Raw genomic sequence first — 16,319 nt, 5'->3', positions numbered from 1 at the left:
AACAGCTTATACACTATGATTAAAGTTTAGCAGAAAGTTAATTACCAAATTATAAAATCATAAAATACATTGCTTACACATTATAAATTAGGTCGAACAGGAGGTCTAACAATTCGCCCAGATCTTGTTCTACAAGATGTATGCTCAGAGATTACAGTTGAATTATTTATTTCATGATCTGATAAATCTGTATCACATCTGGAAGAGTGATTAGAACTTACACTTGAATTTAATGAATTTTCAACAGTGTCGCGTATGTGTGTGCTATTTGCAGAAGGTGCATTATCATATTGAAACTGATTGTAACTACATGAAGCTTCATCTGAATTTACATTTTTCAACTCTACTTTTATTAGGTGAGCTCTATTTCTTACTACAACATTATTAGTTCCACATAATTTTATTTTATATGATCTCGGATTAGACAGTTTTTCAACTACTATACCATCTAGCCATTTTTCTTTGTTAGATTCATTAAAATTTTTTACTTTAACTTGATCATTAATTTTTAATACAGGCAATTCTTTAGTATTTTTATCATAGTACTTTTTATATTGATTTTGCCTTTGTGTTAATTCCTTCCGTACATTGTTTTTTACCACTTGTGGTCTCAAATTTGATTTTAATACAGGAAAAGTTGTTCTAACTTTGCGACTATATAGCAATTCAGCAGGACTTGGAACTTTATCTGATATTGGTGTATTCATTAAATCTAATATACACAAATAAGGATCTTTATTAGATTTGAATGCCTTTTTTAACATTGACTTTGCAGTTTGTACAAATCTTTCTACCTGACCATTGGATTGAGGAAAATGGGGACTAGATGTTTTATGAGAAAACCCCCATTCTGCAGCAAAACGACTGAACTCCATAGAAGAAAAGCAAGGCCCGTTATCAGAAAACACAACTGTAGGGATTCCATGTCTGCAAAAAATTTGTTTTAAGAACTGTATTACTCTATTACTAGTTTGTGACGTTAAAGCAGACATTTCCACGAATTTTGAATAATAGTCAACCACTAAAATATAATTTTGTGAATTAAAAACAAATAAATCAATTCCGACTTTATCCCAAGGGAGGTCAGGAATGGTGTGAGGCAGTAAAGGTTCTCTCTGATTACATTTTCTCTCTGATAGGCAAATATTGCAACATTTCACAACATTTTCTATATCTCTTGACATTCCTGGCCAAAAAAAATATTGCCTAGCTAATAATTTTGTTTTCTGTATTCCTTGGTGTGACATATGTAATTTATCCAGGGTTTCTTCCCTTAGATGTTTAGGTACAAGCAATTTATTATTTTTTACAATTATACCTTGAACTACACTTAGTTCATCTTTAAATGGCAAATATTTTTGAAATTCTTGATTTATGTATTTACTATCAGGGAATCCTTCTGTAATTAATTTCATGAGTTGTATTAAATGAGGGTCTTCTGCAGTTTGTTTTTGAAACTCTCTAATTTTACAATTTGAAATTGGGAAACTCTCTGTAATGCTTAGAAGCTGTGATTCAATTTCACTGAATTTATTTTCAAATGTTTCATCATATGATTTTGGAAAAGCCCTACTTAAGGCATCAGCAAAAAACATATCCTTACCTTTCTTATAAACAATAGTAAAACTATATGGTTGTAACATGACAAGCATTCTTTGAAGTCTAGCTGGAGCATCCACTAGAGGTTTGTTAAAAACTCCAACAAGAGGCTTGTGATCCGTCTCGATTGTCACATCAACACGACCAAAAATATACTGGTGAAACTTCAAACAAGCATTAACAATAGACAACATCTCTTTTTCAATTACTGCATAATTTTTCTGAGTTGGTGTAAAAGCCTTCGAGGCATATGCCACAGGTTTATTATTTTGTAGTAAAACAGAACCACATCCAAACTGACTGGCATCTGTTGAAATCACTACAGGACATTTTACTGAATAAAACTGTAGGATAGGTGCTTCAACTAACAGCTTTTTTAATTTCTGAAGAGCAGTTTCCTGTTGGTTTTCCCAATGAAAAGAAATATTTTTTCTTGTCAGAAGTCTTAATGGCTCTGTAAGCTCAGAAAAGTTAGGTATGAAACGACATAAATAATTTACAACACCTAAGAATCGTTGTACATCTTTTGCAGATCTTGGTCTTTGCATCTTAGTAACAGCTTCAATTTTTTTCTCATCAGGTTCCAGACCCTTTTTAGAAATATTATATCCCATATAATTTACAGAAGCTAACCCGAACTTGCATTTATCTCTATTAAATTTTATATTATTTTTTCTAGCAATATCTAAAACCTGTTTTAATTTTTTATTGTGACCCTCAAGAGTATCAGAATATATTAATAAATCATCAAAATATAACCCTATTTCTACATTTTCAAATAATTGCTGCATTTTCTTTTGAAAAACCTCAGGAGCTGAAGCTATGCCATTTGGCATTCTTAAAAAACGATATCGACCAAATGGGGTATTAAATGTACATAGTTTACTGCTGTTATCATCTAACTGGATATGCCAAAATCCGTTGCTAAGATCCAAGACAGAAAAATGACAAGAACCTTTTAGTCGACTAGAAATATCATCAAGTGTAGGGATATAAAAATGCTCACGCTTAATAGCATTGTTAAGATCTTTAGGATCCATACAAATTCTTATATCATTATTAGCTTTTTTATTAACTATTACAAGAGAATTTACCCAATCCGTTGGTTCTGTCACTTTTCTAATTATCTCAAGTCTTTCCAGCTCCTTCAGTTTCTCCATCAGTTTGTCATGCATTGCAAATGGTACCTTTCTAGGTGGATGGACTCTGGGGGCTACTTTCTCATCAATTTTTATGGTATGTTTACCTTTCAAACATCCTACACCCCTAAAAGCATCATCATATTCATGAATTATTTGACTAATACTCTCAAGATCATTGTGTAAATTATCATTTATTACATTAATATTATTTTTCTTAATTAAATTTAACATTATACAGGCATCAAGGCCAAGTATTGCATCATTATGTGTTTTAACAATATAAAATTTCAATTTAGCTATATTTTCTTTATTTTTGCATTGCCTGACTTTTAAATATACACTTCCTACTGTATTTATTATTTTTCCATTATAATCAGTAATTTTATTGGTGCTACTAGTAAGTTCAGAAGTTTGAATATTTAATTTTTTAAAATAAGTGTATGGCAAAACACAACAGTCTGCTCCTGAGTCTAATCTAAAAGATACAATTATTTTATTATTTATAAAACAGTCTTCATACCACTTTTCTGAAGACTTTTCATTTATATTATTTAGAAAAAACTGATCTGGCGAAAAATCAGAATCTGAATCGGTATCACTTTGATGGACATTTACATTATGGACTCTGTTTCTATAACTATTAGCATTACAAACTTTTGCAAAATGGTTAAACTTATTACAAATTTTACACCGTAATCCATAAGCCGGACACTTGTTTAAACTATGATTAGAACCACACTTATAACAGTTTTTTATAAAATTGTTACTTATCTTTTGATTTCCTGACGTCTGGGGATGATTTCGGTAAGACTGACCAGGATCAGCTGTATACTGAGGAGCAGATTTCGGCTGCTGGTTTCTATTTGATTGATGTTTTTTCTGTTTTTGTATTTCTAGAACTTCTAATGATTGACTACTATTGGCCCCACTAATAACGCTCAACTGTCTTGCTGCCACCTCAGCAGCTCTGCATATTTCTAATCCTCGGCTCAGTGTTAAACCTTGTTCTCGTAACAATCTATCCTTTAACGAAACATCCGAGATTCCAAGGATTAGACGATCACGTATTAAACTGTCAGTTAGAGTGTCGAATTCACAGGTACTTGCAAGCTGTCTCAGTTCTGTTACATATGAGTCATATGTCTCTAACCCTATCTTGTCTCGAGTAAAAAATAAGTATCGCTCATATGTGACATTTTTTGAGGGTGTAAAGTACTCTTTAAACTTTTTTAGAATAGCTTTACAAGACGTTTTCTTTTCATCTGAAGACCACTCGAAATTGTTATAAATACGAAGAGCCCGATCTCCAACTCGATTCAACAGTACGCTGCCTTGCAAACTATCGGTCTCTTCATTAAGCTTGCTGGCTTCCAAAAATATATTAAATTTTTGTTCGAAAAAACTCCAATTATCTCCCATATTACCATCAAAACACAGTTCTGTTACTGGAACAATGTGGTCGTTCATTTTGGAGGTTAAGTCAAATTTACAAAGTATTATTATTTATCAATTCTCCTTAGGGTGCGAAGACAACGAAATATGACTGCGCCATATAATATTTGTGTGCTTACTTACTTTTGTTTCGATTAATTGGGTAATTATAGGATGAAATAAAATTAATAAAACACATGGTTCAAATTGACATCTGAGAGGGGTGCTCCCTCCTCTTCTCTCCTTTTCACTTTATTGAATAGGCAATTTCTAGCGAATGCCAGCCATCTAAATGATGTCATCATGACAGAACAGGGGCAGTTTTAATTGTGGAACAGGTTAAAAATTTGGAACGGTCAGACCACGAAAACGGCACATCTATTTTGTCCCACAGAACAGACTTAAACTCTCTGAACAGAGATTAAACTCTCATGCAAAAATCAGACTGCTATTTATCACCTGTCATAATTCCTGTCATTTTACATATTCTACATGTTCCACTCATTAGAACGTTCATTTGGTGATAAATAGGAGTCTGATTTTTGCATGAGAGTTTAATATCTATTCGGAGAGTTTAAGTCTGTTCTGTCGGACAAAATACATGTTCCGTTTTCGTGGTCTGACCGTTCCAAATTTTTAACCTGTTCCACAATTAAAACTTCCCCTGTTCTAGTGTTCCCATATATCAGAATTTGTCCGACTAGACACCCTTAAGCTATTAACAAAGTTTCAGCTTGCTATTAATCAACTTTTTTTTCATACGCGGGATCCAGACCTATAGTGTTATTTCAAAGTGAGTTATGGGTAATTGAATGTATATTTTTTCGACGAGTACTCAAATCGTACAAGTATACAAGCTTACATAACGGAAAAACAATGCATTTTATATAATATACTTGTTAAGCACTTGTCAAAGTACTTCGGAATACCTATCAAATGAGCTGCAGTAGAAGTTAATAACATCAAAATTAAGCAAGTTATGATGAAAATAAGAGAACCCTTTCGATTTTTTTAGGAAAAAGTGAAAAATGAAACATACGCCATTTCCACAAAAATTGAAATTTGTAGTAATCCTCACAAGAATTTCTTTAGATTAAAATAGTTAATGATTTCAACAATTTTGACCGGTTTATAATGCATATTTTTGAAAAAAAGATATAATTTAAAAAAATCAGAATTTTTAAAATTATCGTACTTTTCATTTTCTTTTGATAATAACTCCAAAAATACTCAATATACGTAATAAATAATATATAACTAAATTTTGGTTTTTCTGTTCCAAATACTTTATCCGTTTTACTATTTCCGTAGAGGAAAAAAAAACCGAGATAGAAACGTTCAATTTTGCTGCGAGGACCATGTAACCGGGGCCATTTAACCTTTTAGTTTTAAAAAAGTGAGAGGTCTAAAAGACTAATTTTGACGTTTTTTAATAGCTCTTGGAATCAACTTCTAACCAGTTTTTAGGTGAACCTTACACCTTAAAAATTAACGTAGTTATTTACAAAAAAACAATATCATTTTTTGGAAAAATTTTTAAAAGATACATTTTGAAACATTTTTGGTGCATAAATTTTAGTGCTATCAACTTGTTCGAGGGCTTATTTGATAGATATTTCTATAAACTTTGACAAATGTTTAATAAGTCTATCTTATAAAATGCATCATTTTTCCGGTATTGAATACTTAGATTTGGGTACTCGACGAAAGAAATATACATTCAATTACCTATAACTCACTTTTAGTTAACATTGAAAGGTTTTTCTAGTAAGTAGTTGATTTGATTCTTTATTAGCGTTAATTTTTGATGATAATAACTTTTTTGCAAAAACTTAGTTTTTGAGTTATTTATGAAAAATCGGTTAAAAACATACATTTTTCTCATGAAAAATTAAAATCTTTGATGTTTAATAACTGAAAAAGTTTTGATTTATTTTAATAAATTTATATAACAAATTTTGCTTATAATTTGTCCCTCTATCGAATTGTGGGGTTATTTTTAATAAAATAATTTTCACCCCCGAGGAGGGGTGGCATCCACCCCCAGGGTAAAAGCGCAAGTTGGCACCATGTCATCTTTGTTCCTTGAGATATCCTCTAACCACTCACCAATTTTCATGCAAATCGATGGAGGTTCAACGAGATCGGAGGTAATAGCTCATATCCACCTTCAGTGACTGCACGTAATGTATTGTATAATGTATAAACCTAAATTTAATTATCTACTATTAGTACATTCTTTCACGGTTTTTGCGGTAAATTTTAAAGAACTGCTTGGATTGAGATGAAAGAAAAAAAGTTTTATTGTGCCGATGTGTGCTTTTGCCCTGGGGGTTTCACCCCCTCTTGGGGGTAAAAAAATATATGTCAAAAATAAGTCCGGAAATAGATAAACTGCCTAATTTTAAGTAACTTTTGTTCTATAGAGTTTTTTCGCCAAGTCAACACTTTTCGAGTTATTTGCGCGTGAATATGTTCATTTTTCAACAAAATAACCACGTTATTAGACGGTTTTTCGCAAATAACTCAAAAAGTAAGTATTTTGTCGAAAAAAGGTTCTTAAGGAAAATATAGCCTGTGAAAAAATAAAAAAAAAATGGTGTACGCTTGAGGTCTCTGGACCTCGTAAAACCAGAGTTAGAGCCAATGAAAAATAGGTTCATATTCGCCAAATTTCAAATAGTCTGTTTCAATGTAAAATATCCAAGAAATAAAGCACTTTTTGGGGAAAAACTATTATAACTTTTTTAAAGCGTTTAAAAAAAGAATTATTTCTGTTTTTATAAAAAGTTTCTAGCATCAAATTTAAGCAAGTTACGCTCAAAATAAAGTTGCTCCCTTTTGTTTTGGCAAAAAAAAATCGGGAACATCACCCCCTAATTGGCAACCTAAGTGAACTTAATATTTACCGCTCCACAAATTATTTAACTTAAGTTGTGTGTATATGATATGTAAGTTTCATTGACTCAAAATGCTTATTTTTGAAAAAATTTGGCTTTAAAATAAAATTTTTAATTTTGAAAAATATGCTCTTTTTCAAAATAACTTAAAAATTGTTAGAGATACCAAAAATCTCAAAAAACACAAAAGTCAGTATTACTTTTCTGAATATCTTGTATTTTTTGTTTTTCTGTAAAACAAAAATTGATAAGGATTTGGTGTTTCTAAATTTGCATACATTCGTGATCAGTGACTCGTTCAAGCCCTTTTAACTACAGCTCTTGCAAAAATAAGGACTTTGAAACGATGAAACTTACAGATCATATAAACAATACATACACTAGTAAAGAAACTTGTGAAGTGGTAACGATTAAGTTCATCTGAGATACTAATTAGGAGGTGATTTTCCCGATTTTTTACCAATAAAAAGGGACTAACTTTATTTTGAGCGCAACTTGTTTACTTTTGATGCTAGAAATTTTTTTTATAAAGCAAAAATGAAACCTTTTTTAAGTATTTTAAATAATTTGTAATGAGTTTTCCCCAAAAAGTGCTTCATTTTTTGGTTATGTCACGTTAAAGTATTCCATTTGATATTGAACGAATATGAACCCATTTTTCATTAGCTATAACTCTGCTTTTACCAGGTATAGAGACCTAAAATATACACATTTTTTTTCAATTTTTTGCGAGCCATATTTTTGTTAAGAATCTGTTTTTCGACAAAATACTTACTTTTTGAGTTATTTGCGAAAAACCGTCTAAAAGCGCGGTTATTTTGAAGAAAAATGAACATATTCACTCGCAAATAACTCGAAAAGTATTGACTTAATGAAAAACTCTATAAAACAAAAGTTACTTAAAATTAGTCAATTTATCCATTTCCGGACTTACTTTGGACGTATATTTTTTCACCCTCCAGAAGGGGTCAAAGCCACCCCCATGGCAAAAGCACACATCGGCACAATATCACTTTTTTCTTTGACTTGTTAGCTATGTGTATGCCAAATTTCATGTCATTCCAAGCGGTTCTTTAAAATTTAGAGGTTTTACAATATTTTACCGTTAAAGAACGTACTATATGTGATGTAAGCCGAACGCTAAATAGGTAAATAAATTGAAATTTATTTGAATAGCATTTTGAATTGCCCTCCTTTGGAAATACTTTTTAAATCCGTCCCTTTAGAGGAGGTTTTTTAGACTCTCTTAACTGTTCTTCGATCCGACCCTTGGAATATCGCCATGAAACTACACTTAATACTACAATAAATTAATACTTACATTCAGCTCGTACTCTTCGCCTGCCAGAAGAGTCTTTTGCGCATACACGATGCCGGTGGTGTTATCAATTTTGAATTTGGTCCGACCCTTTCCAGATTTAATGTGGTAATTCAATTGAGCGTTCTGTCCTATATCCCGGTCAAAAGCCAAGACCTGAAAAAAGAAAATATGGATCAGTTTCATTTATATGCAGTGGGGTGTATTCACTGAAATAAACCAATAATTTTTCAAGATTTCAATACGAGCTAGATATAGGTTAATAGGCATAGTTGTTTCATTTAACACTAAAACGGTCAAAGAAATCACAACGGCTCCTTCACTTTTATTTCGGGAATGTATAAATGTATTGTGTCGATATTCCATCTCACAACAGTTCTGTTGTAGGCCGAATTAAAATGATAGTTTAAACGGATAAAACAAAAGCGATCTTCTAACAAACTAGATATGCATTTTTTTAGAAACAACAGTCAGTGATATATACCTGTAGACCAATTTTGGGAAAGTTTAATAAACAGTAATCCATCGAGGGTTATTGGAACCAAATCAAAAGGATTATAAGTAACTTTAAACTTAACAAGATAACAGTCAAGAAAAGCAACAGTGGGTGAACGATGAGGTTTTGAATCTTATAGACCACCACGTAAATTAGCAATTAATTTAATTATCAAAACGTCAAAATATAATATAAACGAATTAATAGAGAGATACGGAGTAAAATACGAGCTGCAAAATAAAACAAGACAAATGCGAAAAGATGTAGTGACTACCGGACCATTAGCTGGATAAGTCATGTTTTAAAAAGTTTTTACTTCGAATCTTGCACTCAAGAATGTACCAAATAATAGAAAAACGACTTAGTGGAGACACAATTTAAGTTCCGCAATAACCTTGGAACAAGAGAAGCACTATTTAGTATTCAGGTTATGTTACATAGATGCAGAGGTGTCGTTCATCCAGTTTATAATATGTGTTGTATTAACTTGGATAAGGTCTTTGACCGAGTAAAATATCATGAACTGATAGCCTTTCTTCAGCAGGTAGGTCCTGATAATGAAGACTAATACATCATTAACAATCTTTACTGGAACAGTAATAAAACGTGCTCTTTAACATAATGTTCTACACAACTTCAGCTACAAATTTTATCCAATATCGTCTTTGCTGAAGCATCTGACATGACGTGAGATCGTTTGTAATATGAAAGTGTATAAGGCTAAATACACACACACATCTATTTTGGACGGTCGATTTTTATCTCCCGTCCAAATTCCTATAGTGAACCACATGCGAGAACGGTCGGCGTATGTGAAATGTCCCGTTCTCGCATGTAGTTGACCATCGGAATTTTTGGACGGGCGATAAAAATCGACCGTCCAAAATCGATGAGTATGTATTTTTAGTGTTATAGACGAGAGACGAACTTTGAAAAACTTTGAAAAACTTAGTCTTTCATTTAGCAGATGCTGCTACGCGCCTACTACCTTCACGTCAGTTGCAAAGGGGGACTAATATGTCGAAAGATTTTACCAGGAATAGAGAAAGCAGCCTATGCATTCTCTGAAGAGCCTCTAACAAGAGGTGAAATCGTCGATAAGAGTGCTGGCTGCACTCTCTAATCTAAGTAAAAATTAAGACGGTTTTGGCTTCGCATTGCAACTGAATAAAAATGGTATACATTTTTATTTTTAGTGTTATATTCAGCGTATTTAGTCATATTTTAAATATTTGTTGCCAAAACTCAAAATCGAAATACATATCATGTTATAGGTTTTAAAGATTAGGCTGTAACAATGGAAATTCCACGGCGACATCTTTTTGATCTTATGATAATCTTTATGACATTTTTTTGTCTAATCAACTGATTTCATTTGCGACAAAATACAAATATTGCATACGAAGGCTGCACTATTTAACTTTAAAACTGATTTTTTTCGATAGGACCCTCTGATCAAAAAATATCGCATTATTTTTACCGTCGAGTTGATACAAATTTTCTTTCGCGCGCCTAACATTCAAAATTACCGGTTGCTTCAAGCCTTGTTTCTGAGAAAATGGTCATTCTACACCAGAAGTGGTTATAAACATGTTTGTTCAAAATTATTTCAGCAATTTCTTCTTTGAAACATTTTTTTTCGACGTACATATTCTTGGTAAATGGATATTTTCCGTTTTCCCCCTACAATACCAGGGGAAGCTCAGCAGTAGGAGTGACAAACTTTTTGCAACTTTTTTGGGGTAACAAAATTGATATTCTCAGCAAAATTCAGCTTGTTCGTGTGATTTTTATAGGTTGAGTGGCATCGACTGAACTATAATATGCCTAAATGTTATGTTTTCTCAGCATTGTTGTATGGATTAGAGGCGTGGACGCTAAATAAACAATGCATGAGTAAGCTCTACGTATTTCAGATGTGGGAATATCGTAGGTTGTTCAAATAATCTCCTGAAAAGACAAAATAACTAACTAAGTAGTACTGAAAAGGATGAACAAACAAAAAGAGGTATTGACTATAAAACGAGAAAATTACAATACCTGGGATATGTTACACGCGGAGATAAATATTATCTGTTGATTATTCAGGGAAACATTAGAGAATATCTAATATCTAATAATAAGAATAGAGAACATTAGAGAAACGAATATCTTGATTGAGAAACCTCAGGCAACAGTTCATTTACAATTTTCTTCAATTCTTCCGAGAAGCAGCGTCCAGGGTCAGAATTGCACTAATGATAACAGAATAATCAACAAGCATTGAGTTACTAATCTGTTAAATGTAGGAAAATTTCTTATTTGGGATAAATTATATTGAGATGAGTAGATATTAAATACTAGAGCTGATTTGCAAGACAATATAAGGTAGAAAAGAAGTAGGCATAAAGCAAGCTTCTTGACCTAAAAATATTCTAGATTAAATCGAAATACCACAACTCAGGACAACTTTTTCATGACAAAACCGTGAAGTTATTGCCATGGTGATCATCAGAATCAGATAATTTAAATTTATTAAAAAATCTTTAAAAAATGTAATTTTCATACAGTATTATACACTCAAATGAAGTCTTTGTATGTGACAAGTATTGAGTTTTTTGACGCAGTTTCTTTATCAACTTAGTTAAATTCTTTCAAAAGACGACATGTCTTTCGTGGTTACAAAAATGTATGTCCAGCGTCGCGCGTCGTATAAAACTAACTAAAAATAAGTCTTTTCATTTCTTTGTACGTGTGACATAACGAAACTATCTAATCGTACCATTTATCAAATGATTTTAAGAGGAAAATAAGTGCATTTAGAAAAGCAATTTATCAAGTGCTGTCACAAAAATAATATATAGAACTTTTATCAGGAATAATTATTGAAAATGTACGTCTACCGTTGGGCAACATTAATTTTAAATAAAGCTTAGAGTACATTAGCCGGATTTGATTTATATTTTTATGATTGAACGTAACTATTTGAGTTCAATATATCTTTTATTCAACATTTTATTAAAATTAATAGATCTCTGGGTTTTTACTGTGTGCACTAGTAGTTCTTGAATTAATAAGTGATTACTGTACAGTGGATTGGGATTTAACCTAAAGGTAACAGGGTATTAAGTATCAGCAGTAAGAATAAAAATGTAAACTTTTAACCTATCAAGTATTAACTCTACAATTTATCAAATAATTACTACATCAAAATAACAATGAAATCGGGAAATGTAGAATTAATTTTGGCAGCAGAAAAAATATGACTATAAGCTCTAAGACTTTACGAACCAAAATATACAAAGAACAACATAGATTATGTATGGAGGAGCAAAGGAGAACTAGGAAAAAATAACCAACTTTTGAATAATCAGGACAAAGGACGGATAAAATATACCGAATACAAAAAAAAAACTGAAAAATGATGACATGGAAGATTTTGCATCTTATAAGCTCTTTGAAGAACTTTTGCAGCTTACACTGAAAAAGAAAAGAATTTAACAAGAAAGAAAAGGGATTCCGTGATGAAGTAATGCATGTAGATGTGACAGTTGTATGTTGTATTATGTCACTGACAAGATAATAAACCAGTTTATAAAGGAATCCAATTTTATAGGCAAGGGCAAAGAAAATGAAGTCAAAAAGTTGAAGATTTGTCACAATTAAAAGGCCATAAGTTCTAAAACTTATAATACAGGAACAGGCGGGATGGACAAAATGGGTCAGCTTTTATCCCACTATCGACTACACATTAAATCCAGGAAATAGACACTGGAATGATTTTCCACTATATTGGTTTTGCTTGTATAAACAGTTAGCTACAAAAGATATAATGGCTCTACTTCAGTTTAAATTAGCAATTGCTGATGCTCTTCTACAAATTAATTAGCCTCAAAATATATCTCGACGAAGATAATCAGATGAAAAATCTCCAATAATATATAAGACAATCGGTTAGTACAGCTCGGTACGGTATAGGTTATTTGTTTGAGTTGCAAATTGAACGAAAATAAATAAACTAACTTTTGCGTCCAAAAACGAAAATATGCCTGATGTGGGGTTATAGAACTTACAACGAAGAAAGATTATTATTATTGGTCTTGTGGAGAAAGTAATGTTCTCAGAGGGACATAGCTGTAGAGCTAGGCGTAATACAGGGCGTTCTGTCCAAAACCTATATGCTAGGAAACAGGAACTAGGAAAGCTCAAAAATAAAGCAAGGGAAAGTCGCCAAAAGTAATAACGGCTCTGCAAGATCGTTTAATTGTCCAATCAGCTGGAAGACACCCAACAATTTCTCACCTGCAGCTCCAAAGGCAGCTTTTGGAAGCTACAGGTGTAACTCTTTCAGTTGAAACGATAAGAAGAAGAGTTCGTACCAAGAAGTATACAGCAGGAGACAGTTATGGGTTCCCAAGTTATCCAGGCAGCACAAGATTGATCGCCTAAATTGGTGTCTTCACCACCAAAACTGGAACATTGGGAATTGACAAAATGTGCTATTTTCAAAAAAGTCAGGATTTGTGTAAAATCAGATGACCCATGATATCGTGTACATAGAGGTCGAGGAAGACAAGCAAGAACGAAAACTGTCAGATCTGTTCACAAATTATACAAGGGGAAATGTAATGTTCTGGAGAGGAATTGTGATCCGTAAAAAAACTCCTTTAATTTTCATCTAATCAACTTTAACTGCTCACAGATATGTTGATAACCTGTAGAAGCTCTGGAAAGGTGCAACAGGAGAAAATTAAATTTTATTGCATAATAATGAACCTCTACATACCATTAGAGTGACTACAGACATCATTGAAGCAGAAGGTATCCCTGACTGTGTCAATCTCTGTACCGATATATAAAAAAGGAAAAACAATTAAGAGTCTACAAGTGGGCTATACTTAGTGTGACCAACTCCAATTCAGTCAAATTCGGGACAAGGCTGAAAAAACTACCTGAAATCCGGGACTCTTCAATGAAAATCGGGCCATTTTTTTGACATAGAACTATAATAATAAAAATGTAGCTTTCAAACCTTTCTCTGTATATTTGAAACGTACAACATAAATATTATACATAGTGCGACAACTCCAATTCAGTCGAATTCGGGACAAGTCTGAAAAAACTACCTGAAATCCGGGCTCTTTAATGAAAATCGGGCCATTTTTTTAACATAGAACTTTAATATTATCATTTTATTTATTACCTATTTAATATTTTTATCTTGACAATGATATTTTTGATGGGATTTAGCCACAATTTGTTGTAATGATAATTCCATTTTTGTTAGTTTTTCACTTTCGACTTCCAATCCGGAAATTATTGTTCTCAAAAAAGGAAAATTTAGAAAATCAACTAATGTTGGATTTCCATCTAAATATAACCTTAGGTTAATATAAAAATGTAATTATCATTACAACCAATGGTGGCTTAATACCATTAAAAATAAAGATAGTCAATTCATAGTCAACCATTCATAGTCAAAGTTGGCCTAAGATGGTTGATTGAGTTTTTGGTAGGGTTTCACCATGTTCCCATAGGCTATATCCTTTAACATCGGCGTTTAGCCTGTTTAATATTATTTTTAAATAATGTAAATTGGATTTTAAATTCAACCATTGTTTGGTTCTGGGGCTATTTAGCCAGTATGCACATTCACTGATGATGGACCGATAGGTCTGAAAACGTTCTGAATTGGACATATTTTATTCAATCCATTGGGATTTTTTAAGTTTTAATAAATATACCAATTTACATAGAAGTAAGTGGTTTTACTTCTTGTTAGAGTTTTTTAACTATATGGTATACAGCCAACCTAGGGAACTTCCCTTTTAGATTAAAAATAAAATTGTCAAACATGCCAAAAGAAAACTGCTTCAGAAAATGTTTATGTCGATTACTTGTTAATATTGTAGCGTGTTTCTTAAAATCATATTTGTCTTGCGATGAAATATAATACCACCATATAAAATGTATGCATTTTGGATGTGGTATTAGAATTTTACACTCTAGAAATTGTCGACTTTTTTCGTCCCACCAACTCAATTTGATGTGAATTCTTAGAAAAATAACGTATTCAAAATAGAATTTTACCAAACATCAAAAATTCGGATGGCCCGGAAGCCTTGTCCGGGACGCCGGGACACGACTTCGTAATTCGGGCCATGTCCCGGATTTTTCGGACTAGTTGGTCACACTAGCTATACTAAACCAGGGATAGTTTTTACAGCCGAAGAAGAAAGTAAAATGGCTAAAATTCCCATGGAGATGCGAAAACTGGGTTACCAATGTGTCGTGAAACTAAGTGCTAAGCAACTTACTTCTTCTTGGTATCAAAATTATACAGTTGGTCCAGATTGAGTCCAAAATTTTATGCGTAGAAATCTATATTTACCTTTAAGAACACCGGAAGCCACGTTATTAAGTCGAGCAACATCTTTTAACAGGACTAACGTTGGTATTCTCTTCGAAATATACCAAAAAATTCGAATTTTCTTACTGTTACAACCTACCCCAATAGATGTTACAACTAGCCCCAAGCGCGGGGTAAGTTGTAACAATGCACTTTTTTTGGTAAAATGCTAGTTGATTAATAAATACGAGTCTATTTAACTTTTTTTCAGATCAATTTTATTCATAAAGAATTAAACTAGTGTTTAGAGTTTAATTAGCGATAATTAGGAAAATCGCTGTCAAGATATATTTGATTTTATGAAAATTGATACAACTAGCCCTCTGCTCCCCTATCTTTGCCGTAAATGCCGGTCAACTTTAACCGGTTGTATCTCAGGAACCACTCATCACAATTAAACGTTTTTTTCTTTTAAAAGAAGTGTCCTGCCGCTTTTTTTCCACTACCGATTTTATGATTTAATTTAATTTAATATTTCCCGAGATTTGTTTATAAGCCAAAAAATTGTTTATAATTTTAAAATATTCCTGAGGCCGCTTAAATAGTTTAATTTCAATTCTGTGAAGTCCATTAGATAGGTACAGTGTCTTTTTATACAAAAATCATAGTTATTCTTATGTATCATAATTATTGTGGTTATCATAGCGACCGTAAATTTTTAATTAACAATTCAATTGTTGCTAAACTGTTCATTCGATTTCCATCGGCTTCTGGAATTATAATCTATATAAAAAGAGCTTTTATACTACCAAGTTATTTAATTATTGATAAACAATTACTTATCTAAAATTTTAGTTGAAAATTAAACATTTTGTTGGAAAAACCCACATTTCCGGTGAAAATTTTCGTCGAAGTAAATCGGGAAAAACACGTCTCTATGCAGAATTTAATTACGGTGAATTTTTATTTGAGTGTTTTTGGTGTGAAGTTAAAATCTTTGGAGTTATACAGCAAAAATTGAAAAAAACACGATGTTCGGGCGCCATTTTTTTTATAAAAAAAGTAGCACACTATCTGCGGACTTTGGATACCTATATTATTAATA

The 16,319-nt window shown here is 32.2% G+C and overlaps 1 protein-coding gene across 1 annotated transcript in view; it reads right to left on the bottom strand.

Annotated features, from left to right (window-relative positions):
• The window catches only part of LOC114329572 (fat-like cadherin-related tumor suppressor homolog), a 495,287-nt gene that overhangs the window by 156,498 nt on the left and 322,470 nt on the right, over nucleotides 1–16,319 (bottom strand). Inside the window, exon 5 of the mRNA XM_050663310.1 lies at nucleotides 8,394–8,546. Within this exon, the coding sequence (XP_050519267.1) occupies nucleotides 8,394–8,546 (153 nt within the window). The remainder of the gene's footprint in view (nucleotides 1–8,393; nucleotides 8,547–16,319) is intronic.

Source organism: Diabrotica virgifera, chromosome 1 (genome assembly GCF_917563875.1).
Source record: "Diabrotica virgifera virgifera chromosome 1, PGI_DIABVI_V3a".
NCBI lineage: Eukaryota > Metazoa > Arthropoda > Insecta > Coleoptera > Chrysomelidae > Diabrotica > Diabrotica virgifera.
Note: the sequence above shows the minus strand (reverse complement) of the source record. Positions and strands in the feature narration are given on the sequence as shown.